We start from the raw sequence: 25,236 nt of genomic DNA on the forward strand, positions 1-25,236 counted from the left end.
ATATTGAAGTATTAATGCCATTGTACAAGGAGCTGGTAAGACCTCACCAGGAACACTGTGTACACTTCTGGTCATCCGTGTTCTAGTCCACATTAGGTGTGTGCACTGCAAGCACAGTCACTGGAAATTTTCCCCTCAGTGGTACCCGGCAGGTTGGCTCTAGCGCCCTCCGGTGCCGCGCGCTCATCCGCCAGTATAAGGGGTCTGGCTGACTCCACATCCTCTCAGTTCCTTCTTACCGCCCGTGACAGTCACTGGAACTGTTCTTGTTTTGGCTGTACTGAGTGGTCTTTGTTTTACTCTATTCTCTCTGTTTTCATTCTATCCCAGTTCTTTATTTCTTACGTGGACTATTGTTAGTTGGTTATACATAGTTAGTTTGTGCTTCTTATTGTGTTAGTAAAGTTTCATCTGTTCCCAATACCGGGCCATGCCTAGGTCTTTGGGCTTCAAGCCCTGAGCCTTCTGTGTCAAGGCCATGCCTGTGGGTGACCCGCTCTCCAGTTAAAGTGCTTGGGTGAGACCCATATCGGGGATCACTGTCAGATCTGCTGTCCGTTCACGCTGTGTATAAAAAAGGGCCCGGAGGCCAGGCTGAAGTTCCTGCTGATGGAGGTGGTGCTCCAACCCTCTTCGGAGCCAAGCCGGTCAGACTCGGCACCGAGTCCCTTGATGGCAGTGTGGAGTGCTCCTCCCGCTGTGAGAGACGCTCAGCACTGTTCCCCATCACTGGTGCTGAGAAGAAGCAGCTGGCCAAGAGGTGGCATTCCCCGACTCTAAGGAAGGCCAGACATGGGGAGTGGGACCTAAATTGGCCATTTCTCCGACCTGCTCCACGGGCAGCACCATTGATTCCACGCTGTATGTAGGCTCCGTTGAGTCCGGTCCCCAACATCAGCACCGGAGGGACAGTGCAGCACCAGTGTAATCGTGGTACTGTGCTCCCTGGAGGCATTTAGTGCAGCCAGAGACTTGCTGGTGCTTTTGGTACCGTTGTTGCCAGCAGTACAAGAGCTGGCGGTGCTGGTGGGGAGAAAGGCGAAAGTGCCCCGTGGCCTCAAACCTTGGGCTGGAAGTGGAGGTAGTCAAAGCATCCTCCCACAGCTTGGTCGATATATTGACCGCGGAGGCCCCGTCTAAGGTGATTCTACCTGTCAATGAGGCCATCATGGGACCAGTTAAAGCCCTGTGGCAAACCCCATCCTCCCTGCCTCCCACTTCAAAGAGGGCCAAAAAGAATTACTTTGTTCCTGCCCAGGGGTATGAGTACTTGTATTCCTCTCCAGACCATGGCTGCAAGGAGCAACCCCCTAAGGCAAAGGACTCAAAGACACTAGGCCTCTTTGGAAGAAAGGTTTATTCTACACAGGCTTTACCAACCAGCTGGCATTGCCAGGGAGGTACGATTTCATGGTCTGGGACTTTGTCAAAATTCAAGGACTTGCTTCCCCAAGAGTCCAGACAGGAGTTCTCCACTCTGGTGGAGCAGGGGAAGTCTGTAGCCAGGGCTTCCTTGCAAGCCATGCTGGATGCAACAGACTTGGCAGCTAGACCTAGGGTCTGTGCAGTGGCCACGCGCAGGTGCTCTTGGCTTCAGTGCTCAGGCTTGCTGACAGAGGTGCAGCCATCCCTTCATGATTTTCTGTTTGAAGGTGCTTTGCTCTTCTCAGAGCAAATGTATGCAAAGCTCCATGGCCCAGAGGACTCCAGAGCCAGCCTCAAGTCCCTGGGTCTCTGTGCCCTGGCGCTTTGAGGAAGCACTTCAGGCCCCAGCACTCCACCCATTTCTTGGCTCTACCGCCCCCCAGGCAACTGCCCCCGTCTACCTCAGCATCGCTATCCAGCTCGCCCAGATACTGGGGGGCAGTTAAGCAGAACTTTTGATGGGACACCCAAGGGCATTATACCAGTTGCTGTGTCACTGGATCCTGTCTCGTTGTTTTCGGACCTCCTGTCCCACTTCAGCTCGGCACAGTCTCATATCACTACAGACCACTGAGTGCTGAGCACTGCGGAAAGGGGTTATACACTCCAGTATATTTCCACTCTTCCCCTCCATCCTCTCTCCCTGTCCCTCTTTAGGGACTCGTCTCATGAGCAACTGCTAGCCCAGGAGGTGCCAGCCCTCCTCTGAAGGGGAGCCATGGAGAAGGTTCCTCAGGACTTAAGAGGGAAGGGGTTTTACTACTGCTATTTCCTAATTCCAAGGGTGCACTCCAACTTATTGCAGACCTGCGATGCCTCAACAGATACCTCAAAAAGCTGAAGTTCCACATGGTCTCCCTGGCCTCCACCTTTCCCTCCCTGCATCCAGGGGACTGCTAAGCTTCCCTCGATTAGAGAGACGCTTATGTCCACATCTCACTTTTCCAGGGCTGCAGAAGGGTTCTCAGGTTTGCTGTAGACCAGACTCGCTACCAATTTGCGGTTCTCCCATTTGGCCTGTCGGCAGCCCCACAGGGTTTTGCGAAATGCATGGAGGTAGCGGCGGCCTTCCTGAGAAGATGAGGGGTCCAAGTCTACCCAGACCTTGACGACTGGCTGGTCAAAGCCGGTCTGAGGCCCAGGTGGAGGCTAATATCCGCCTCATACAGCCAACTTTTCGAGCACTGGGCCTGCTTATAAACGAACAGAACCCTGCCCTGGCCCATGTGCAGAGGATAGAGTTTATTGGAGCAGTGTTCAATTACTCCCAGGCCAGGGTCTTCTTCCCAGAAGCCCGCTTCCAGACAACGGCATCATCAACAGCGCAGGTCAAGGCCCACCCGGTCATGATGGCCCGTTTTTGCCTCAGATTGTTAGGTCACATGGCTGCGTGCACATACGTAGTGCAGTACACCTCAGACCCCTTCAAGATTGCCTGGCCTCAGTGTATTCGCCAAGCTGCCACCAGCTGGACTCGGTGCTCACAGCACCTGCCCCAGTCCTTGCCTACCTCAACTGGTGGAGGGAACCTCTGTCAGTCCTCTCAGGCATCCCCTTCTCCAGGCCCCAGGCCTCGTTATCCCTAATCTCGGATGTGTCAGAACTAGGATGGGGGGGCTCACCTGGGGTCTGTCAGGTGTTCTTACCCCACATTGTGAACAAGAATGTGCTAGTGCTCACGGATAACACAGCAGCCATGTTCTACCTCAACAGGCAAGGAGGGGCTTGCTCTTCCTGTGTCAGGAAGCTATCCACTTGTGGAGGTTTTGCATAAAGCACTTGATCCACCTTTTCAGCTTCCGGGAGCCCCGAACGAGCTGGCAGATCACCTCAGCAGGTCTTTCTCCAGTCACCACGAGTGGTCCCTCCACCCCAACGTAGTAAGGGTTTTTTCCAGTGATTGGGAACTCCCCACGTAGACTTGTTTGTGACCAAACAGAACAGGAAACATTACTAATTTTGCTCCTGCGAGGCCACAGCCCAGGCTCACTCACAAACGTTTTCCTGGTCCTTTGGATGTGGCACCTGTTCTATGCCATTCCTCTCATGCACAAGGTCCTGCTGAAGATCAAGCGGGACAGAGCGCAGGTCATTCTCATAGCCCCAGCCTGGCCGCACCAGCACTGGTTCGCCACACCGCTAGGTCTCACTAGCGACTCTTATGCCGCTCCCTCTCCTTCTGGACCTGATCTCACGGACCATAGTCAAATACTCCACCACCCTCTACCTGACAGCTTGGAAGCTCCAGGATTAAATCCCGAGAATCTGGCCTGTTTCAAGCAAGTCCGCCAGGTGCTGCTACCTAGCAGGAACCCGTGTACCAGAGCTAAATACCTCTCCAAGCGGAAGAGTTTTCCATTTGGCCTTCCCAGCAAGGTCTCTCACCTGCCCGGCTGTCACTGCAGACTGTTCTTGAGTATTTGCTACATCTGAAATAGCAAGGGCTGGCAATTTCATCAGTTAAAATACACCTGGCCGTGAACCATGGTGGATGGCTGATCGTTTTTTTCGCATTAGATGTCCGTTCGTTTTATCAAGGGCCTAGAAAGACTATACCCTCGGATTCGGAAGCCCATTCCCCCACGGGACCTAAACCTGGACTTGTCAAAACTCACAGGGCCCTCTTTGAGCCACTGGCAACATGCCCCTTGTTTTACCTTTCTTGGAAGATGTCCTTTCTAGTGGCTGTCACTTCGGCCAGGTGGGTCTCAGAGATCTAGGTCCTTACATCAGAACCCCTGTACACGGTCTCCTTTAAGAGCAAGGTACAGCTCTGCCCTCACCCCATGTTCCTCCCAAGGTGGTTTTGCAGTTTCATAATAATCAGGCTATTTTCCTGCTGGTTTTCTTCCCAAAACCGCACACAAGCAGGGAGAAGCAATGTCTCCACGCACCAGACGTTAGGCGCGTCCTGGCTTTCTATATTGAGAGAACAAGACCATTCTATAGATCCACGCAACTCTTTGTGGTGGAAGCGGACAGGATGAGAAGCCTATTTCAGCTCAAGATGATTCATCCTGTATCACATCGTGCATCCGCACATGCTACAAGCAGGCGTGTATCCCTCCACTGACTATACTGATGGCCCAGTCTATGACAGCGCAAGCTTCCTCAGCAGTGTTCCTGGTCCAGATCCTGATCCAGGACATCTGCAGAGGGGTGACTTGGCTGTTGGTACATATGTTTTCTTCCCACTACGCCATCACCTAGCAAGCTAGAGATGACACCAAGTTTGGTCGAGCCATGTTGCAATCTGCATGTCCATGAACTCCAATCCCAGCTCCTATTTCACTGCTTGGGAGTCTCCTAATGTAGAATGGACATGAGCAAGCACTTGAGGAGGAAAAAAACAAGGTGGCTTTTGGTTGGGAGGGGTGGGGGGGCAGGGCTCAGCAGCCCTGGGGTTTGCTTCCAGTATATGTCTTATGTTCCTAAAGCTCATGCGTCAGGGTTTCAGCCAGCGACCAGCAGAGGTCAGGAAGGGGTTCTGCCCCCCTCCCCATGTATTCTGTGGGTTTTTTAAAATTTCTTTCCTCTGAAGCATCAGGAATGGCCATGGCTGGAGAAGGGACATAGGATGGGAAGGGCCGGGGCTCTGAGGTGGTACCGAGCATTCTCTCTCAGGTCTTGGCTGGCTGGTTCTTGCTCAGGGTCTAAGTGATCACCATGTGTGGGACCAGGCAGGAATTTTCCCCCAGGTCTGATTGGCAGTGACCTTGGGGGTTCGGGGGGGGGGGGTGCCACTTGCCAGGATTCTCTCAATCATTTCCCTGCCATTGTAGGGACCTCAGCACTGGTGCACCTCAGTCCCCCCGTTCTCTGCCTGTGGCACATGCCAGTCTGCTCTCCTGTGGGCTGTGATACTTTGGTCTCATTTCAGTTGTTGGTTTAGTGTGCGGGTGCTGGGTGGGGCTGGTGACCTGTGCTATACAGGAGGTCAGACTGGAAGATGTGGTGGGCCCTTCTGGCCTTTAACTTTGTGACTCTGAGGCTATGCACATGGCATGATAAAAGCGGGTCTCACCTGGTCAGGAGATGCCATGCTGTCATCCTGTACAGTGCACAGGCTTGCTCTACACTACACAATTAGGTCGACATAAGCTGCCTCATGTCGACCGAATTATGTCAGTGTGCACACTACAGCCTTGACCCGCTGAGATCAGTGACCTACGACACTGACATCATAACTCCACCTCTGCCAGAGGCATAGCTCTTATGTTGGTCTAGTTAGGGCCACGCAGTGTCCATGTTGACTCTGCATTCCTTACATGGGCTGTTGGCTGTCTTTCAGCTCCATGCTGGCTGCTACCCAAAGGCTCCCTGTTCAGGGAGCCGAGAAGCCCAGGTACCCCCCACCCCGCGCTCCTGGCTGGGAGGCGAGAAGCCGAGAGCCCAGAGGGGCAGCTGGGCTCCCGGTGGGGAACATCACAGAGCTGAGAGCCCTGGCTCTCACCCCCACCCCTAACCCCCACTGCCCCTCTTCAGTCGGTGGAAGTGCTCCTGATGAGGACGTGCACCACCGACAGAAGGAGGGTAGTATGGACATTCCCTAACATAGGGCTGCAGTGTAGACCTGCCCTAGGCCTCTACATTCCCTTCACTTGTTACTCTTTGGTGTTTAGCAGAGGTCCTGTCCACTTCTGCTCTTTAGAGAGCCATAGCATCTTTATCGGCTGTATCAAGGCAGTGGCTGCGTGAGTGTACGCTGTGTTAACCAAGTGCTCCTTCCATATGTCCGGAAGTTGCTTATTGATATCTTGGATCCTATGATGCCTTGTTGTTTTCGTTTTGTGAAAAAGAAAATAATGTTGTTTGTAAACCCCCTGTGCCTTTTCCTCAGAGTTGGGCTTTTAAACCTGGCCTATCCGAATTCCACCTGGACTGGAGTAATTACATTCTGCATCCCTAAATTCCCTCTGCAGTTTTAACTAGAGTCTTCCACAGCCTTCTGAATTCCCTGCCTCCTCTCTTGTGTAGTGTTGCAGTGCAGAACGTGCAAGGCCACATTTCCCCCACAGAGGTGGCTGTGTTTCAGTGGTGGGTGAGCGATCCCTGGATAAAGTATATAGTTTGTATATTGCTTTAAGTTAATGAAACCTTTTGAGGTAGCAGGCACGACATAAATGTAAAATGTTTCTTCATCTACTCCTTAGGGTTAGAACTTCTCCCATAACTGGGGTTTTCTGGAGCGTTGTCTTTGAAGTGGGTGATTCTACTGTGGTAGGAATTAGCTCTAGTTTTGTACTAGCATTAGAGTCCAATTTTCATTATAACAAAACAAGATTAATTTGAGGGAAATGCAACTAATAATTGGGAGCCGGAAAGGTAGTGGCAATTAATCCCAAACCTCAAATCCTCCATGGGAGGGAGATAGCTGGAGTGACTGCATGCAGCAAGTTCAACACCATCCAGGGGGTATTGTTTTCCAAATAGAAGGGGGCATAATGAGGAGATAGTCTGACTATCAGGATAATCCTCTTCTCAGACTGGATCAGCGCCTGCCTGGGGTCGTGATGGGGATCCTGTCATTTGGAGTATTGAAAACTGGACTGATCACAATGCTAGTATGTCCAACAGGGAGCAGTCTTGCACTAGCCAAGTGGAGTGACCTGTATAGATTCATAGATACTAAGGTCAGAAGGGACCATTCTGATCATCTAGTCCGACCTCCTGCACAGTGCAGGCCACAGAATCTCACCCACCCAGTCCTACAAAAAACCTCACCTATGTCTGAGCTATTGAAGTCCTTCCCTTATCTTATCATGGGATCAACATCAGACCAACAGGCCTATAAAACTTGGGTCATCCCGTGACCTTTTAAAACAATGACACAACTGAGCTTTCTTCCAGTCTTCTGGAACTTCCCTGGTGCTTCCAGACATAGTGAAAATCAACATTAGTGGTTGAGCGAGCTCCTTAGCCAGCTGTTTTAAAACTCTTGGATGCAACTTAACTGGACCTACTGATCTGAAAAGTTTAATTTTAGTAGTTCATAGAATCATAGAATATCAGGATTGGAAGGGACCTCAGGAGGTCATCTAGTCCAACCCCCTGCTCAAAGCAGGACCAACCCCATACTCCTGAGACATTTGTGGAACAGAAAGAGTGTTACCATATAATAGGATTACATCATCTGTGTTTTCCCCAAATACAGAACAGAAATATTTAACGGACACTTCTGCCTTTTCTGCTTTTTATTGATGATTCTGCCATTTCCATCTAGTAATGGACCAATATCATTTTCAGGATTCTTTTTGTTCCTAATATACTTTAAAAATTCCTTCTTATCATCCTTAACTCTGTTGGCCATAATTTCTCTGTGTGTCCCTTTGCCTCCCTTATCAATTTTTTACAATTCCTATCTTCTGATCTATATTCATTACTCTCAACTTCTCCATACTTCCATTTGTTTACACTCACACACCTGCTTTCACTCCCTCTCCTAACCAGGCCATGTTTAACCAATATGCCCTTCTTTCTCAATTGTGGCTCTTGGGCATCTAATCAAGTGATCGTAAACAATTCCCAAATATCATTCACGTTTTTCTGATTAAATTCTTCCTCTCTGATGATCTGGCTTATAATTGTTTTCAGCTTTGTGAAATAGGCCTTTTTAAAGTCCATCATTGATCTGGACTTTATTCTGTTTGCACATTAAGAATGTGCTGAAGTCATTATCACTTATATCTAAGCTGCCATTAATTTTTAATTCTGTGATCAATTCCTCTTTATCCATCAAGACAAGGTCTAATATGGAGTTTCCCCATGTTGGATACAACACTTTTTTCATGCACAGCTGCGTACAGTGGAGGGGAAGGTCAGACCTTAAGTGTCAGAGAGAAGCCCCCAAATACAGAACAGAAATATATTGCTGTGATGATTTAGAGCCAACTGGGAAGTGTCTGTCTCCCCTCTTCCCCCTTTGCCCTAGTTTGGAGGTGGGAAGAAGCACAGTCTCTAGTGGCACCAGGAGCCTCTCTAGAGCTGGTCTGAAATTTTTTTCTCAAAGGAAATACTTATTAAATGCATTTTTTTTCTAAATTCTCCATGAATCATTTTTCATTATTTCAACAGAAAATATTTTCAGTTTCCAAACCCCCAAAATTTTACCAGAAACTGAACATTTTTACCAAACCGAACAAACAAACAAAAAACTGTTTTCATTTTTTTCAGTTAAAAATATTTTCAGAGGAAAATGTCAAGTCAGTTCTAAGTCTCTCTCTTTCAAATGCAGCAACTAAACCACTGGACCCCGTGCCCTCCCCACACACACAGCACACCAGTGCAGGGCCTGGAGTGAGCACCAGGAAACACTGAATCCCTCATGGCCAACAGAGGAATTTCTGCAGCTCACACCAAAATGTCAGGACCTGGACAGCTTGTTTTAATGCAGCTCAAAGGCCCCTTCTGGGCTAGATCTGTAGCAGTTTCTACCTCATACAAGGCACAGGCAGTGAAGAATAAACCAGCTCCGGCCTAGCATCATCATTAACGTTGCATGGACTTTACTTATCACATTCGACTCCTTGGTGCCAGCATCTCCAGAGTAGCAGCAGGAATCTGATGTGACCTGTGCCAGCGTCTGTCCTGCTCCAATTGTCAAAGCACCATGTGCAGCAGAATTCGAGGCACATATTCAAGCCTCCATTGCTTCTGGAGGAGTTAATTGTGGGATGGGCAGGACAGTGGTAGAGGTAGACACACAGGAATACATTGCCAGACTGGATCAGACAGTGTCCCGTCTAGGCCAGTGGCCTGTCTCTGACAGACGCCAGTACAGCTGCTTTAGAGGAAAGGGCAATAAACCCCTAGTGAGCAATACTGGCCATAGGGGAACTCAGTGGATGTTTGCACTTCCAATATTAATGTTAATCTGCTTTTGATTCCTGCTTAGCTCCTGGCCTTAGCAGCATCTTGTGGTGGTGAGTTCCACTGGTCAATAATACTTGGTGTAAGAGAGTATTCCCTTGTCAGTGTTAAATTTGTTGCCTTTCAATTTCATTGGACAGCCCTTTGTCTGGATTTACTATCTCAAGGTCTTTCATTATTTCATATACCCCTAATATGTGCCCTCTTATTCATCTCCTCTCTAACTAAGCAATCACAATAATTTATGTTACTCCCGTAGGCTTCTACCCTGCCACCCATCACTGCAGAATCTAAAAATGAACAGCAATAGTGAAGAATTGAGTGGACTTCATGGAGTTTCTGGCTCTTCTTCCTTTTCAGGATCAAACTGTTTCTGCTTGCAGCAGTGTAGTTGCTTTTCACTCACCTTTCATACAGAAGTCTCTTCCAGCCTCTGATCATATTTATCATCCATTTCTGGTGATCACTGTCTATAAGCACCTACATGGGGAACAAATATGTAATAATGGGTTCTTCAGCCTAGCAGAGCAAGGTATAACACGAGCCAATATTAGGAAGCTAAAGCTAAACAAATTCAGACTGGAAAGAAAGTGTACATTTTTAACAGTGAGAGTAATTAACCACTGGAAAAATTCACCAAGGTCGTGGTGGATTCTCCATCACTGACGATTTCCAACTGTGTCTCTTTCACACACACGCACAGTGTATGAGAGTTGTGACAAGGCTGCCAAACGTGTGTCACAGGAGATGCCTCGGACATGGTCTGCAGAACAGAACTTTGCCTGAGAGAGCAACAGATGAATAACTGCCCTGTGAGTCTCAGAAGGGGAACCTCCGGCTACTCCAGTCTAGTGCTTAGAAGAGCAGCTGGGCTGCTTTGAAATGGCCGGGCTTCAGGAAGCTGAGCTAGGATCATTGCAGAAGCTGCTTGTTCAGCTTCTAGATGCCAAGTTTGGTTAGGGAGGCTGCTCCCTTGTAGCTGCTTGCAGCTCCCACGTGCCCTTGAAGACTTGTACAGAGGCTAGAAGCAGTGAGAGGTTAATGCTCCCGGGGCAGTTTCTGTAACAAGAAGTGGAAGCTGCAAATGACATTTGGGCCACAGCAGGAGATGAGTTTAGCCCAGTCTCATTTTGGTAACAAAGGCCTGGGTCACTGTCTCATGGTCTAACAGAAAATGACTGATCCCTCTCACTATGTATGGACTCAGAGGGTATATCTACATTGCAGTAAAACACCCACGGCTGGCACAGGTCAGCTGACTTGGGCTTGCAGGGCTCGGCCTGTGGGGCTATCAAATTGCAGTGAACACATTTGGGCTCAGGCTGGATCCCAGACTCTGAGACCGCACAAGGTGAGGAGGGTCTCAGAGCCTGGGCTCCAGCCCAAGCCCCGACCTCTATGCTGCAAATTTATAGCTCCACAGCCCAAGCCCCGTGAGCACAAGTCAGCGGGCATGAGCCAGCTGCAAGTGTGTTGTTGTAGTGTAGACATACCCAGAGTGCTCTCTCCACTGCAGCTGGTCTCTACCATGGCTCTAACTTCAGACCTGTGTGACAGACAGCAGGGAGGGATGTTTGGCTGACTGGAGCTGGTCAAGAAATAGAAGGATTATATGGATCTGGGTCAGGTGAAGATATTTTGGCTCCGTGTGTTCCACAAAGCTCCAATTTTTCATTTTTTTGCAATTTTTTATAGAAAAAATGTATTTCATTTTTAAAAGGGGAGATGCTGAAAACAAGATGTTTTTGTTTAGAAAGCATGTGACTGAGTTAGCCAATGAAAACAGGCCATGCAGAAAAATGGAAAAGCACCCCCTATTTCGTTGGGCCAGGCATCAGGTGGCATTTCTTCCGAAGTTGGAGATTTTTGAAGAAATGAAACCGCCTTTGTAACTCCATTTGCAAATCAGAAACGTGGATGACAAAGATTTCCTGTGAAGAATGTGGACCCTTTGTTGCTGGTATCCTCTCCAGCTCTTCCCGCTTCTTACCCCAACCTCATATCACTTCAGGCTTGTCTGGATTGGCCATTTGCCAGCTCACACACCAGCAGGCACCTGTCTCATGCTGACACATGATGGTTTGTTCCGCTGCACCAGCTGGGGCAGATGAGACCGAGGCATGGGTGTGAGTGGTGGTAGCATATTGAAAGCATCATCCCTTGCTTATCCTCGTCAACCTTCATACAATACATCTACACTGCAAAGAAAAACTCTGTGGAACAAGTCACAGAGCCCAGGTCAACTGATGCGAGGGAGGGTGTGGAAGCTCCTTTGCTGGAGGTTTCAAAAGGAGGCTGGATAACCATCTGTCTTGGATGGTTTAGACCCAACAAATCCTGCATCTTGGCAGGAGGTTAGACTAGATGACCCTTGCGGTCCCTTCTAACCCTAGGTTCTATGACGCAGGCTCACGGGGCTTGTGCTGTGGGGCTAAAATTAGCAGTGTGGCCATTCCCGCTTGGGCTGGAGCCTGGCATCTGGAGCCTGGGGTCTGAAATCTGGGAAGGGTCTCAGAGGTGGGCCCCAGCTCAAGCGGGAATGTGTCCACACTGCTCTTTTTAGCCCCATAAGGTGAGCCTGCATCATTTGACTCGGCTCTGAGACTCCCTGCAGCTGCATTCTTTTGTTTGGTTTGCATTGTAGCTGTCAGCACCCTGCACTGGACAGCCCTTGAGGAAAAGGAGAATTGCCCCAAAGTATTCTCCAAGGGGTGGGGGGAGCGGAGCAGCCCACGAGTGAGTGCCCCAGCCCCGGTGTCAGCCAGGATTTGCAGTCACTGGCTGCAGATATTTGCTTTCCTCTCAAACAGGCCTGCCCGCTGGGTTTTAAAGTGGAGCCCTGGGTCTTCCTGACTCACTTCAAGTCCTTGGGGTGGGTGGCTCTCTCAGAGCTGTGGCCCAGCACGCAGGAGAGCGAGCTCTCTCCAGAGGAAGGGGAAGTCTTTGGCAGAGGGACCGAGGTGCGTGAGAATTGTAACCGGACCTTTGTGTTTTCCTTTATGCAGCTTCTCTGGGTCTGTGTGCTGCCCGGGATGGAGGCAACAAGGAGACGAGTGTTTGATAGGTAAGCACCAGCATCCCTTCTTTGGACACTGCTTCTTCCTCCTTCCTCAGAGCCACCTCTCCTCCCGTCCCTGAAGGGTATTCCCAGCCCCCTTGTATCTGAGTTCGGCTCCCCCAGAGCCTGCCTTGCTCAGAGCTCTGTGACCAGGGGGTTCCTTTGGGAGGGTCCCGCCTTTCCTTCCTTGGTCAAAGCTAGCCCTGGGGGCGAGGCAGGGACCAGCAGCGAAACAGAAGATGTCTGCAGGACAGTGGGCATATCCCAAAACTTCTGTTCACTTGGTAAAGTGGCATTGCAGCCGATGGATTGGAGCTGGGCTCCCCTCGTTCCCAGCATGGTGCCAGCTGCCTCCAGGAGACAGCAAAGTGCAGACGTCGGTTCCACAAGCAGTGTCTGGCTTCCCCTGTGAGAGGGGGTCCCAAGTATTAGTCTCTGCCCTTCCACCCAGATTTTGGGTCTCCTCGCTGTTACTGCTGACAGCCGTTTACATCCACTGTAAAGCCTTGTGAAGCTGAGCAAAGAGAGCCATGTACACTCAGGGGAAGAAGCCCATGCAGTTTGTCCTGCATGAATCATTTTGCAGTCTTCCTCATTTTGGGTCCTTGTCACACACTAGGTTCCTCATTTGGGCCTTGGCAAGAGAATGAAACTCAGCTTCTGGGTTGGTCACTTACTCTCTATGCCGGGGTTGAGGGGTACTTTGGGGGCAGCTGTTTCTGCCCTTCAAACGCTTCCCACGACTCTGTATTGGCCTGTATTTGGATAGTCATGGGAGTAGATTGATGGGTTTCAGAGTGTATTGCCCAGCCCCTGTGGAGAGATGATGCAACTACCAGAGAGGTGTCATCTCTGAGAGGGGGAAGAGAAAGAGAAGTGAAGGAGGGGGTATGGAGTCAGGGGGCTGGAAAGAAAAGGGAGGCCGCATGTATGGAACACGAAGAGCTTCAGTGAACGTTGCTACAGCTCCAGTGCCAGATGTTCGGCCTGAGCGTGTCTGCAGTGAGTGGACGAAGCAAGTGATGGGGATTTGGGGCTCTGTTGTGGACCCTCACTGAAGTCCCCAGTGGAAGAGAAGGTTATAACTTAAGGCACGTCCTAGATATAGCAGGATAATAGTGCATATTTCACAACGTGCTCTTCATTTCTGCAAGGAGAGATCTGGCTGGGGCTGCTCCAGGGTCATCTGAAGGTACTGTTACAATCAATCGGTTATTGTCAGTGGTTCAAAGCTCCCCTGGGGGCTGAAGCTCAGCTTTCAGTGCCTCTGTATCTAGAGGGCTTTGTCGAGTTCAGTTCTGCAAGAGTGAGTGTGTGGGGATTGAGAATTCTTGGACCCTGCATTCCCAGAGCGCGGCTGTGAAACTTTGGGAGGCTATTTTTGGATTCCTGTAAAACTTCCCGCAGTTCCAGCTGGCCCCAGTATCCCTGACTTCCTGTTGTGTGGTATTGCTCTGTGCTGCTCAGCGGCTGCGTGTTAGTGCTGGAGGAAAGGCTTCCTGCCTATGTGTGTTCTGTGCACAGCCTCGCTCGAATGCAACATTCAGGCTGAGCATGTATCACATAAGTTCAGGGAATTCAGAGGTTACAGTTCCCGTAGGAAAATTAAGTGAGTCCCTTTGCATCTCCTGCATATACGAAGGTAACAAAAATGCAAACCTTGAGGTATTGGTTTGTTTATAAACACTAATTATGATACTTTGCATGTGTTTAGTGACTTTTATCTGACACTCTCAAAATGCTTCATGAGGTGGGGGATAAATTAACCTCTTAGCATCTCCATCTGGAAGCCTCTCTCAAGGTCTCACAGTGGTCAAGGGGTCAATCAGGAAGACAATCCAGGTTTCCTCAGCCCCAGGCCTCTTCTCACCACTCAGTCTGGTTTGTCTAATCTAGCTGTCTCTTTGAGGGCTTTCAGCATCCATCACCATAGCCTTTGGGAGCTTCCCAGGTAAAATGGACTGTATGGAGTCCCCTGCTCTTTTCCCTTCCCTGGGTGAGGAGGCTCTTCTGGTGACTGACAGCACTTTACCTAGAGCTCTCGTGGGCTTCGGCTGGGGCTTGTGAGCTGTGTTGTGCACAGCTGTTGATCGTGGGTGCAGATGTGGTTGCTGAGGTAGCTGGAAGCTGGCCTTTTGCTGGCTTTACAGATCAGAACCGAGGCTGTGGACTGGGAACCAGTGGAAGGAACTGAATACAAGGGAAATGTGCTCACAGGCCCAGCAGCCTGGCCCATTGAGGGGCTGCTACCCTGTGTTCAAGCTGCAGCTCTTGCATTTCATCCACGCTCAGCTCAATGCACAGCTTGCAGCAGTAATGCAGCCTGGAGCTGACCACCGCATAGATCCATGTGGGAGGGAGGGCGCGCGCAGGTGCCTTGCGAAGGCACACCTGTACCAGAGAGCACCACGGAGTCATGCTGGCCCTTTCTGTGAGGGTGGAACACTGCAGGGAGGCTGGTGGGGGCAGGCGAGGCTCCAGCCATACCACCTTGGGAGAACAGGAGCCAGGAACAGCATTGAGCACTGGGCAGGATAGCTGTGCTGCCCCCAGCCGGAGCTCTCCTCAGCCTCGGGCTAGCCCTGGGCAGTGCCACTGCCTCCTTGTAGTGCGGCAGCCAACACCCTGCTGCTGGCTGCAAGGACGGAGGAGGAGCTTCCCCTCGAGCAGAAGGGTCAGAGCCAGCTCAGGCAGGGAGCGGTCTACAGCAGAGGATACGGAGAGCCTTTCGCTGAATCTTGCTGGCTTTGCTGGACCCAAGTGGCTGAGGAGAGGTGTCTGACCCATGCCCTGCCCCCTGTGCCGGGCCCCAGCCGAATCCATGTGGTGTGCTGTGGCTGGGGCGATGGAAGCTCCATGAGACGTGATGCCTCCTGGAGGTCAGCGCCTGTGACAGAGGAGCCAGGCACCCTTCCCCTCCTCACCCTGTGATGCTCCCAGGGGGTCCTGGCCGAGAAATCTGGCTCCATGCTGCCAGGTGCTGCCTTAGCTGTTTGGGCCAGAGGCTGCCTGGCACTCCCAAGGCCTGGAGACTGACATCCCTTCATTCCCTGAAGATGGCCGGCTGATGTTGCTTTTGACTACTGTGTTCATTTAGGTTTGTAACAGGATTGGCCTTAGCTGCCATGTTCCATCCAGGGTTTTGCAGGAGACTTCCGTCCTTCCCCTCTTGCAACACCCTTGGCCTGTCGCTTGCCCAGAGCCAGTGCAGGGCCTCCCTGTCAGCGAGGCATCTCCCCCTCCACTCCCCAGGCAGATCTCCTGCCAGATCCCAGAGTGTCACAGCACTTGCTTTTGCCAGCCAAGCCCTTGCTGTGGGGTTTAGTGTGGCACCCAGAATCCTGTGAGACTGCTGTTGCCCAACTCCAGGGCAAGAAGAGGCTAAGGGGGAGCAGCCCCCTTCTCTTAGACCAGCACTGCACCGAGGGTGACCAGATAGCAAGTGTGAACAATCGGGATGGGGTGGTGGGTCATAGATGCCTATATAAGAAAAAGCCCCAAATATCGGGACTGTTCCTATAAAATTGGGACCTCTGGTCACCCTGACCGCACCAGATTGGACTCTTGCCTTCTCCCACCCTGGTGACCTTGATCTTCCACCCAAAGCACCTTATCAGGTGTCCAGAAGGCAGCCGTCCGCGGAGCACCGAGGCACCAGTTGCTGTTCTGCCGCTGCCTCCACCTGGGGACATGCACTGGTGCCACTGGCTTCCCAAGAGTTGCTGGGGAGCAGAGTGGTGGTGCTGCCTAGTGCCTACTCTCCCAGGCTGCTGGAGAACTTCCTCCCTTCCCTTCTCTAGCAGGGAGTGCTCAGCCCTGGCTTTGCCTTTCCCTGCCCTGTCACTGTACGACTTCTCTCCCTTTCTCTTGGCAGCCGTGTGCGAGGGGAATTTCACCTGCAAGGAGAATGAGGTGTGTGTGAGACCCAGCGAGTGCCGCTGCCGCCATGGATACTTCGGGGCCAACTGTGACACCAGTGAGTATCGGGCGTCTGTTGGAGCTGGGCCTCAGCAGCTCTGACCTCTGTCCTGGCACCATCCCATAGTGGAGTGACACAGCCCCGCCTAGCTTGGGTTAGTGCATAAGCAGTAAAGTCAGTGAGTGCAAAAGCTCTGCTCCTGCAGTATTGATGATAAAAGCAACCAGGGAGCGCAGGGTTAACTCACCCCCCGCACATACCCTCTGAGTGTTTGAGGTGATATTGGCCCCTTTGCATGTTGTCCTCTTTTGTTTAGAAATTGCACTTGGGATAGATGCCTGCTGACCCCTTTGCTTGGGACTTGCCCAGGCTTGGGCATTACAGGCTGCAAATTGTTCTGTTTGCTCCTTGGCTGGAAGCTGACATTTTCTAGCTGGATTGCATCTTCTAAAGAGAAGCATGGAGCAGGGCAGCCTCTGTGCACTCTGGGAGCCCACGCTGGGTCCTACAAGGGCCATACTGGTGAATGAGTGACAGCACGCTCCTTCAGCTGCTAACTTATACATGCTTCACCAAGTTACAAACACGAGGCTGGAGCCTCCAGGGAATCAGACAGGGCAAGTTCTGGGTCTGAGTGCCCAGGAGTGATCACCCCTACAAACCCATTCCAGGAGCTGTGGGCGGAAGGGGTGGCAGGGCTCGATGTAGCAGTTGGACAAAGCTTCCCCCTTTCAAAATCCTTGTTCCCGCTCCAGCAGGGCTGCTTCCCAAGGTGCAGGCTCACCACAGTGTTTTGCAAATCTTCAGAACTAGATGACCTCCTGAGGTCCCTTCCAACCCTGATATTCTATGAACTGTATTTTTCCCCAAACCAATTTGTTTGACACTTCGCACAGCAGGCTCACCTCCTCTAGCCACCCTAGCTTCATGGCAGCGAAGCACTGAGTACAGAATGCAAATCACCCCAACTGTCTTTGAAACTGACAGCGCTCTCTAAGTGAACAACAGAGCCCTAGCAAAGTATTCCTCACAAGCAGAAGTGGTGCAGGCTTTCCCCAAATTCCCTGCCCCCCATCTCCTTCAGGCTGGCACCAGGAATGGAAAGTTTCAAGCCACAAGGGGGATTTCTGGGAAAGCAAACCTAGACGTTCTGCTGGCTGCTGAATAACGACAAGCTTCTCTCTTTCCTTGTCCGTACCCCGAATAGAGCACGAGAGGGAGGCATTAGCTGACCCTGTTGGCCCCCCACAGCCTCTTGAAGTCCTCGTTTCATTTGTCTGCTTCCAGGGCTTAGCAAAGTGCAAAGCCTCACGCCCTGCAGTGAGATGCCCGGCACTTCTAGGGGAATGGTTGGGGCCAAAACATTTGTGTTCATTTCGTGTAGCCAGGAAAGTGACGCTGACTAGTGGTCCCGTCTTCCTCCACAGATCAGCTTCTGCTGGATTAGCCATCAGTCTGCTCATGCCACTAACTTAAATAGGCTTTGATTTCTCCTTACTCTGGTTATCCCTGTGGAGCCAGCCCAGCCCAGGCCAGAGAAGAGGCAGCTGGAGTCTGTTCTGACTTACGCATCATCAGTAGCATTGTTAACTGGGTTTGGATTGCATGGGCTAAAGTGTGCTCCCAGTAAGGGTACAGCAATTAAAACATCTGCGGCTGGCCCGGGTCAGTTGACTTGGGCTTGCGGGGGTCAGGCTGTGGGGCTGTAATATTGCTGCGTAGACATTCAGGCTTGGGCTGGAACCTTGCAAGGTGGAGGGGTCCCAGAGCCCGGCATTTATAAAGAGCCTAGAGGGGCCAGTCACTGCAGGGTTCATTTATTGCTTCCTGGGGGAGAGGAGGAGTTATGTGTGAATCAGAACCCTGAACCAGTTGAAAAGTCCACGTCTCATAACCAGCCTATGCTTACTCGTTCCTGGTGATGACCCCAGTGCTTAATCTGTGTCAGGGCTTGGCAGTTAAGAGCCTTGGCACCTCTGGGCTCGCCACATCAGTTATGAAAGTAAAAAAATTGCTTGAGTCTCGGCACCTCTTTCATTACAAATTAAGCACTGGCCGGCTGTAGCTAAGGAATGGTGAACACACCAGACCTCTCTCCCTGAGTCTACCCGGATTCTGCTGCCTCCTTGTCTAGACAGGAGGCTTCCTCCTCACCCCTGGGCAGCTGGGGATCAGACTCTGTGCCAGTCATAGGGAAAGGTGTGTTTGATTGACCAGAGATTGCTTTTGTTATGAAGCTACATGTGCAGGATGAAGCAGCTAAGGATAAGGACAGAAGTCATGCAACAGAACAAACACGTTCACCTAAATAGTAACAAACTTCTACCAAGGAGAAGAGGCACTTTGCAGTGGGATAGCCAGGAGAGGAGGGGAGTGAGAGGCCTGTCCTGAGCTCAGCCAGACAGCTCTTGCAATTGTTGCCTCTGGAAGCTGCATCAGGGCTGGCTCCCAGCCCCTTTCCCGAGGACCTGCCCAGGCCTGCATGCTACAGGGTGCTTTTAGGGGGTTCTGCTGAAAATTGCTTGGCTTTCTCTTTGATTGGAAGCTGACGTTGTTTCCAAATGGAGACAACTAGAGACGGTGGCATGGCTACTGCCTTCTTGTCTCCCTGGCCCCCGCATCTCGGAATCGCATTATTCAGTGGCAGCAGGAGCGGCAGCACTGCCAGCGGGTGCTATAGACTCCTGCGGGACCTGCTGGGTTGCTTCACCGGCCATCAATGTGCAGACACAGAGCCTGTGCGAGATGTGCTGGGGAAATGTGCCTGTGAATGATGCTTGGCTGCTGTTGCTGACTGTCGTGCAAGTACCCTGCACTGCTCTTGGCGCAGAACCGGGGCTATACAGACCCACAGTCAGCAGATGAGTGTGCTGGGCAGGGCTCCTTTAAACTTGGGTTTGGAGCTGCAGTCCTCTAAGGAGCTGCTGCTGGAACGTAAACTGACAGGCTGATGGTAGGAGGGGCCTAGTGACCGACCCAGGTACTTGGTGGCTGGTTAGTAAGTGCTGGTGTGTTGCTTGTTTTGCAGAATGTCCCCGCCAGTTCTGGGGTCCAGACTGCAAGGAAATGTGCAGCTGCCACCCCAATGGCCAGTGTGAGGATGTCACGGGCCACTGCACGTGCAACCCCAATCGCTGGGGGCCCAAGTGTGAGAACGCCTGTCTCTGCAAGCATGGCAAATGTGACCAGAAGACAGGCAAGTGCACCTGTGAGCCCAACTGGTGGGGTCCCCAGTGCTCCAGCTCTTGTTACTGCAGTCTAAACTCCCAGTGCGACCAGCAGACGGGGACGTGCATCTGCCAGCCTGGCTGGTGGGGCCGGGGCTGCAACAACCAGTGCGTCTGCAACAACTCGCCATGCGAGCAGTTCACTGGGCGCTGCCAGTGCCGGGAGCGAATGTTTGGCCCGCGCTGCGACCGCTACTGTCAGTGCTACAAGGGGAAATGTAACCAGGTGGATGGTACCTGCACCTGTGAGCCGGGATATCGGGGCAAGTACTGCCGGGAGCCCTGCCCAGCGGGCTTCTACGGACAAGGCTGCAGGAGGCGGTAAGTGTGCAGGGCCTTGGGCAGGTTCAGGCCCCCATGCTGCACTGGGCCCTGCCCGCCTGGTGTTCTTGCAAGTTGAAGACAGTCCCTGTTTCATCTGTCTTGTGCAGTCACCGCTTGATCCAACAGCTGAGTCCTGCCCATGATGGGGCAGGAGGGAGGGGTGAGTGTGGGGGTGTTCAAATAATTGCTCACGTTCTGGGTTGTGCTCCCTGTTGGTATCTGTAGGTGTGGGCAGTGCAAAGGGCTGCAGCCCTGCACCATCGCGGATGGCCGCTGCCTGGCGTGTGAAGCTGGCTGGAATGGCACCAAGTGTGATCAGGCCTGCTCGTCAGGCTTCTACGGGGACGGCTGCGAGAAAATCTGCCCCCTGTGCAAAGATGGCCACACCTGCAACCACATCAATGGCAAGTGCTCGCACTGCAATCCCGGCTGGATTGGAGACAGGTGAGTGGAGGCTGGGAGGCTGCTTTGTGAGGAACCAGGCTGCAAGCTCATGTATTCTTCCATTGGCAAAAGCAACTAAGGCTATGCAGGACATTTGTGGCACAACCTGCATTAGACCTCTAGTCCCCTGACTCCTATCCTTTGCCCACTAGACAATGCTGTCTTCCTCTGAACACCATTTAAAGCCTTCTTCTGGGATTGGCACTCCCTTCCTTCTGGGGCATCAAACATGCTGGCGCTTTGCATAGCACTCGGTCAACATGCCCCAGTCTTGCCACGGAGCCACCCTGCTGGAAGCTCTGGCCAGTCACAGACTGACATTGTCCTGGTCAGTCAGAGCATTCTGGCCCCAGCCTGCTTCCTCTAAGGTCAGGAAGTGCAAAATGGTTCCCTCAGTCCCTGAAAGCCACCAACCTCACCAGCCTGCACCCTGCTCCCGGGTGTGAGCTGGTGGGACGCAGCACCCAAGGGAGAAGTGTGTCGCGCTGTGGGAGCACACAGTACAGGATGCAGCATCTAAGCCCGATACAATGAAAACGCATCACAAAAACCAAACCTTTTGCCCACCGGGTGTTCCTCATTTACTGGGGCCTGGCCTAATCCAGCCTGCAGGAAAGAGAGCCATTGTGCCTCTGACGGACCAAGAGAGAGAATGGCAGCCCCCTCCTCCATGCCCAGAAGCTGCCTGCAGAGGATAGAGCTGTGGCCTCTTGCCATGCATTGCAGATGCTGTGGTGAGCTCTGCCCAGCCCTGGTGGCTCTGGCTACTCCAGGGCACTGCTCACCCCAGTCACTGCTGCTCTGTCAAGTCACTCCCTGCCCCAGCCCACTGAAATGTGCCCAGTGCTTGCTGCTCCGCTGGAGCAGGCGGCCCGTGCAGCCAGCTCCCTGGGGATGCTCAGACAGATCCTTTCTTTCCACTCCATGTTGTCAGCTCTGGAATTCCCTGGGGGTTTGTAAGCCCAGCAAATGGGAGAAGCGTTAGCAGGAAGACGAGCCGTGTTTCGCTGGGCTGTCGTCTAACCGGATGGGTCACTGTCTCATCAGGTTGGCAGGATATCCTGTCCCACCTCTAATCCAGGCAGAAAGTGCCATCCAAGCAACTCCTGCTCTGTGTTCTCTCCAGAGGAATTTATGGCTGGGTCTGGGCTCCAGCTAGAAGCCAGTCTCGGAGCAGAGCAGTGGCCAGTGGGGACGTCCTGGGGTGCTGGTCTCGGAGCATAGTGTAGGCAGTGGCTGGGGAGATGTCCCTGGGGGCCGGTCTCAGAGCAGAGCGTGGGCAGGGAATGGTGGAGAGAGGTATCTCAGGCAGATCGTGGTTAGTGAGGTGAAGAGAAGGAGAGTGTCCCAGGATGGTGTTGAAGGCTCTGCCGACTCCTGTCTGTGCTGCATGGTCTCAGGAGGTGCCTCTCCGCTGCAATCACAGCTTCACCTGCCAGATAGGCTGTAATCCAGTAGCAAGAGTGCCGGGCCAGCACTAAAGCTGCCTCCCCCAATGGCTACAGGTCCCACCAGCGATCATGGCACCTGCACTCGCGATCTGGAGCTCTCAGAGCGTTTGCAGTGACCCTGTGGTTTGAATCCCAGCTAGGGCCTCACACGGGCAACACTGTGAGCTGGGGTTGCCGTAGGCTGCTGCTTTCCCAGGAGACCTTGAAAGAGCCCGATGTGCTGAGAGTGGCAGCAGAATCTTTTCTTTTGCTTCCTACATACCTCACAAACATTGTGAGTAATACGTGACCCCGAGCCCAGCACTCCCTTCATGGAGCTAAGGGTCAATAGGCTGAGGTGGAAAATGGCCTGACAGCTCCCAGCAGCTAAACCCAGTCCTTCTATCTGCTAAAGGCTCCTGGTGACTCCGTCCCCACAGCCCCTGTATTGGGGACAGGGAGAGACCACGCAAGGGCAGTGGCCTTGCAGCACTCAAATGCATTTGTCTGGAGAGTCCAGCAGCTGCACCAGGCTGCCTGACCCTGCCATCGTGGCTATGCCGGCTCCCGGGGCATGCTCTCCTCTGGTGCCCGCCCTGTAACCTGCTCCTCTTGGCCCTTTCCTAGGTGTGAAACCAAGTGTCGCAATGGGACATATGGCGAGAATTGTGCCTTTGTGTGCAGTGACTGCTTCAACGGGGAGTGCCACTTTGAGACAGGCAGATGCCTCTGCCGGGCAGGCTCTCACGGCACCTAGTAAGTGACTCTTGCGTCTCACACTCTGTGCGGCTGGTGTGCTGGGTGTATGGGCTGCTCCGGCCACTGCAGACCTGTCTGGATAAACGCACATGGATTTGGGCACATGAGTGGGGCTGTCTCTGACATCCCCAGGAGAGGAGGCTGCAGAGAAGAGCCCAGAGGAGTATGACAGTGACCGGTGCTTAATTTGTAATGAAAGAGGTGCCAGGGCTCAAGCAATTTACTTTCATAACTGATGTGGCAAACCCAGAGGTGCCAGGTCTATGAACTGCCAAGTCCAGCGGTGCCAGGGCTCAGCCTTAGCAAGCCCTGGCACAAATTAAGCCTTGACGGTGTCCCCTAAATACTCTGTTTGGAGCCTGCAGAATACAGGAGGAGGGTGCCTTTTGATTGGAAGCACAACTCCCTCCAGGGGGAGCTAATTGATTACTGTTCGTTTTGTACTAGCTGGGGTGGGAGGTGAGGGGGGCTTTGCATGTGTCAGATCAAATGAACCCGCAGAGTATCAGTGCAAAGTTATTCTTATTTCTTCATTCCTGGCGTCCATCTGCTTGAACCCCATCAATGAAATTATCCTGGGCCTGTTTCCTATTTTCAGTTGCACTATACTTTTTCATTTTCACAAACCACCCTTTCCAGGCTGCCTGGTGTTCATCTAGATACTCATATATTGCTGTAGAATATACCTGGATTTTATGTGATATTTTCTTTTTGTTGTTACGCTGGTTTTCACTGTGAGATCTCTAAATAGAGGGACTAACTGAATACAATTCTTAATACAAGAGAGTAATTGCAAGTAAAATAATATCTTACTTTCCAAACCCCTGTCAGCTGCCACCATTCCAGAGACAACTCAGTATTGTTGCACATTCATTATCACCTTTTGTACATCTTGGAATATTTGCTTGTAAATGGATGACTCGGAAAAGGCCTGGAGTACACCAGTGCCACTTTTGTTCCACCCAGTCCAGGGAAGGTGGGGCTTTTTGTGATTTTCACCAATCAAAAACCAGCCAAAGACAAAACCAACAACACAAATTCACTGATAAAGTCAGCGGCAAAGCAAATAAACAAGCAGAACTCTCAGAAGGTATTTGAAATGGAACAGAAAACACAACCTGTGTTGTTCATGTCACACGTGCGTTCATCCCTCAAACATAAAACAGGCGCACCTCGTTCAACACGAAAAACCTGCCGTGCTGTGAGGAAAACACAAAAAGCCCAGAATCCACTTGTGTAATTAGATCAAGCCAAATGTCTGCTGACACAATGACAGTAGTGTCATGAGTCTGCCAGGTCCCACCCAAAACACCTTGAATTGCTTAGGGAAGCCTCTCTTTAGAGCCCTTTGTTGTGGAAAATGTCCACTGTGGTTTTGCTCAAAGTCCTTCTGGTGGTAACTGGCTGATAATATAGAGACATGCTCTTCCTGTGAGTTCAACCAAGAGTCACTGGAAAATTTTCTTGTCCAGTTAAGCAGCCAGGAGGCTGACGGTGATTGCAGAAGCAGGTGTGAACTTCCACAATGTGCTTTAGGAGAGTGCTGGTTGTTTTTTCAGTGCACGGAGTGGTTCCAGCTCAGGATGATTGAACCTGAGCATTCTCTCCACCCCTTTGTTATATTTCCATTATCAGCCCTTGTAGTGGATATAACAGCCTTGGGAACAATCCATGGTCCCAATCTTTGCTAATAGTGATTCTCTGCATGTTTTAACTGTTGGCAGTAAGTGCTCCAGCCAAGGATCCTAGGGTAGGTTTCATCCAAGCCTGAAGATTAGCTGGAAATTCAGGTCTCTCTTTCAATTAATTGGTAAGATCTCTGTCTTGGAGAGGCTTATCTTGAACCCTAAGAGCGTTCCGTCTTCCTGTATGAGAGCAAATAGCGTTTGGAGGGAGGAGTATGAATTGTGCATAACAGGGAGGGAGAAAAGCAGCCATATTCCTCGTTCTGATGGGAAGAAGGGTTTAGTTGTTATGCAAATGATACAAATATTAGGTGAGTGGTAAATATTGAAGAGGACTAGTCAGTGATAATTGGGATCACTTGGTAAAGTGGACACAAGCAAACAATACACGTTTTAGAACAACTAAATATAAATAAATATATATATATATATATATATATCTAGGAACAAAAAATATAGGATAAAAGATTTAGAAAACCTGATCTATGAGGAAAGGTTACAACAACTAGGCATGTTTAGTCTGGAGAAAAGAAGACTGAGGGCAGACCCGATAACAGTCTTCAGAGCCGTTACTTATAGGATGGGGGACTCTATCCCTGGAAACAGTGACTCTGAAAGATTTGGGGATCATGGTTAAGGCTACATTTTAGTCACAGGTATTTTTAGTAAAAGTCATGGACAGGTCACAGGGAGTAAACAACAATTCACGGCCCGTGACTTGTCCATGACTTTTACTATATACCCCTAATTAAAACTTGGGCTGGGACACTGTGGGTGCTCCGGGGTGGTGGGCCAGGGACGCTGCAGGTGCTGTGGAATGTAGCCCAGGACCCTTGCTGGTGCTGGGAGGGGGGCCAGGCGGTGGCTTGTGGCCCAGGATGCCTGCTGATGCTGGGACGGGTTGGGGGGAGACAGGCAGCACATGGGAACTGCAGCCAATGGGAGCTGCAGGGGCAATGCCTGCGGGTACAGGCAGCATGTGGAACCCCCTGGCTGCTCCACCTAGGAGTTGAAGGAACATGCCGGTGGGAGCCGGGGAGCTCCCCCACCCCCGCGGTAAGCACCGCCACACACCCCAACCCCCTGCCCCAGCCCA

At 51.6% G+C, this 25,236-nt stretch overlaps 1 protein-coding gene across 2 annotated transcripts in view; it reads left to right on the top strand.

Annotated features, from left to right (window-relative positions):
• Positions 1–25,236, top strand: part of SCARF2 (scavenger receptor class F member 2) — a 94,494-nt gene that overhangs the window by 4,417 nt on the left and 64,841 nt on the right. For both annotated transcript variants that reach the window (XM_038372683.2, XM_038372684.2), the window contains exons 2-6: positions 12,300–12,358; positions 16,227–16,328; positions 19,300–19,819; positions 20,048–20,266; positions 22,324–22,452. In XM_038372683.2, coding sequence (XP_038228611.1) covers positions 12,300–12,358; positions 16,227–16,328; positions 19,300–19,819; positions 20,048–20,266; positions 22,324–22,452 — 1,029 coding nt within the window. The remainder of the gene's footprint in view (positions 1–12,299; positions 12,359–16,226; positions 16,329–19,299; positions 19,820–20,047; positions 20,267–22,323; positions 22,453–25,236) is intronic.

Source organism: Dermochelys coriacea, chromosome 15, assembly GCF_009764565.3.
Source record: "Dermochelys coriacea isolate rDerCor1 chromosome 15, rDerCor1.pri.v4, whole genome shotgun sequence".
In the NCBI taxonomy this organism is placed as follows: Eukaryota; Metazoa; Chordata; order Testudines; family Dermochelyidae; genus Dermochelys; species Dermochelys coriacea.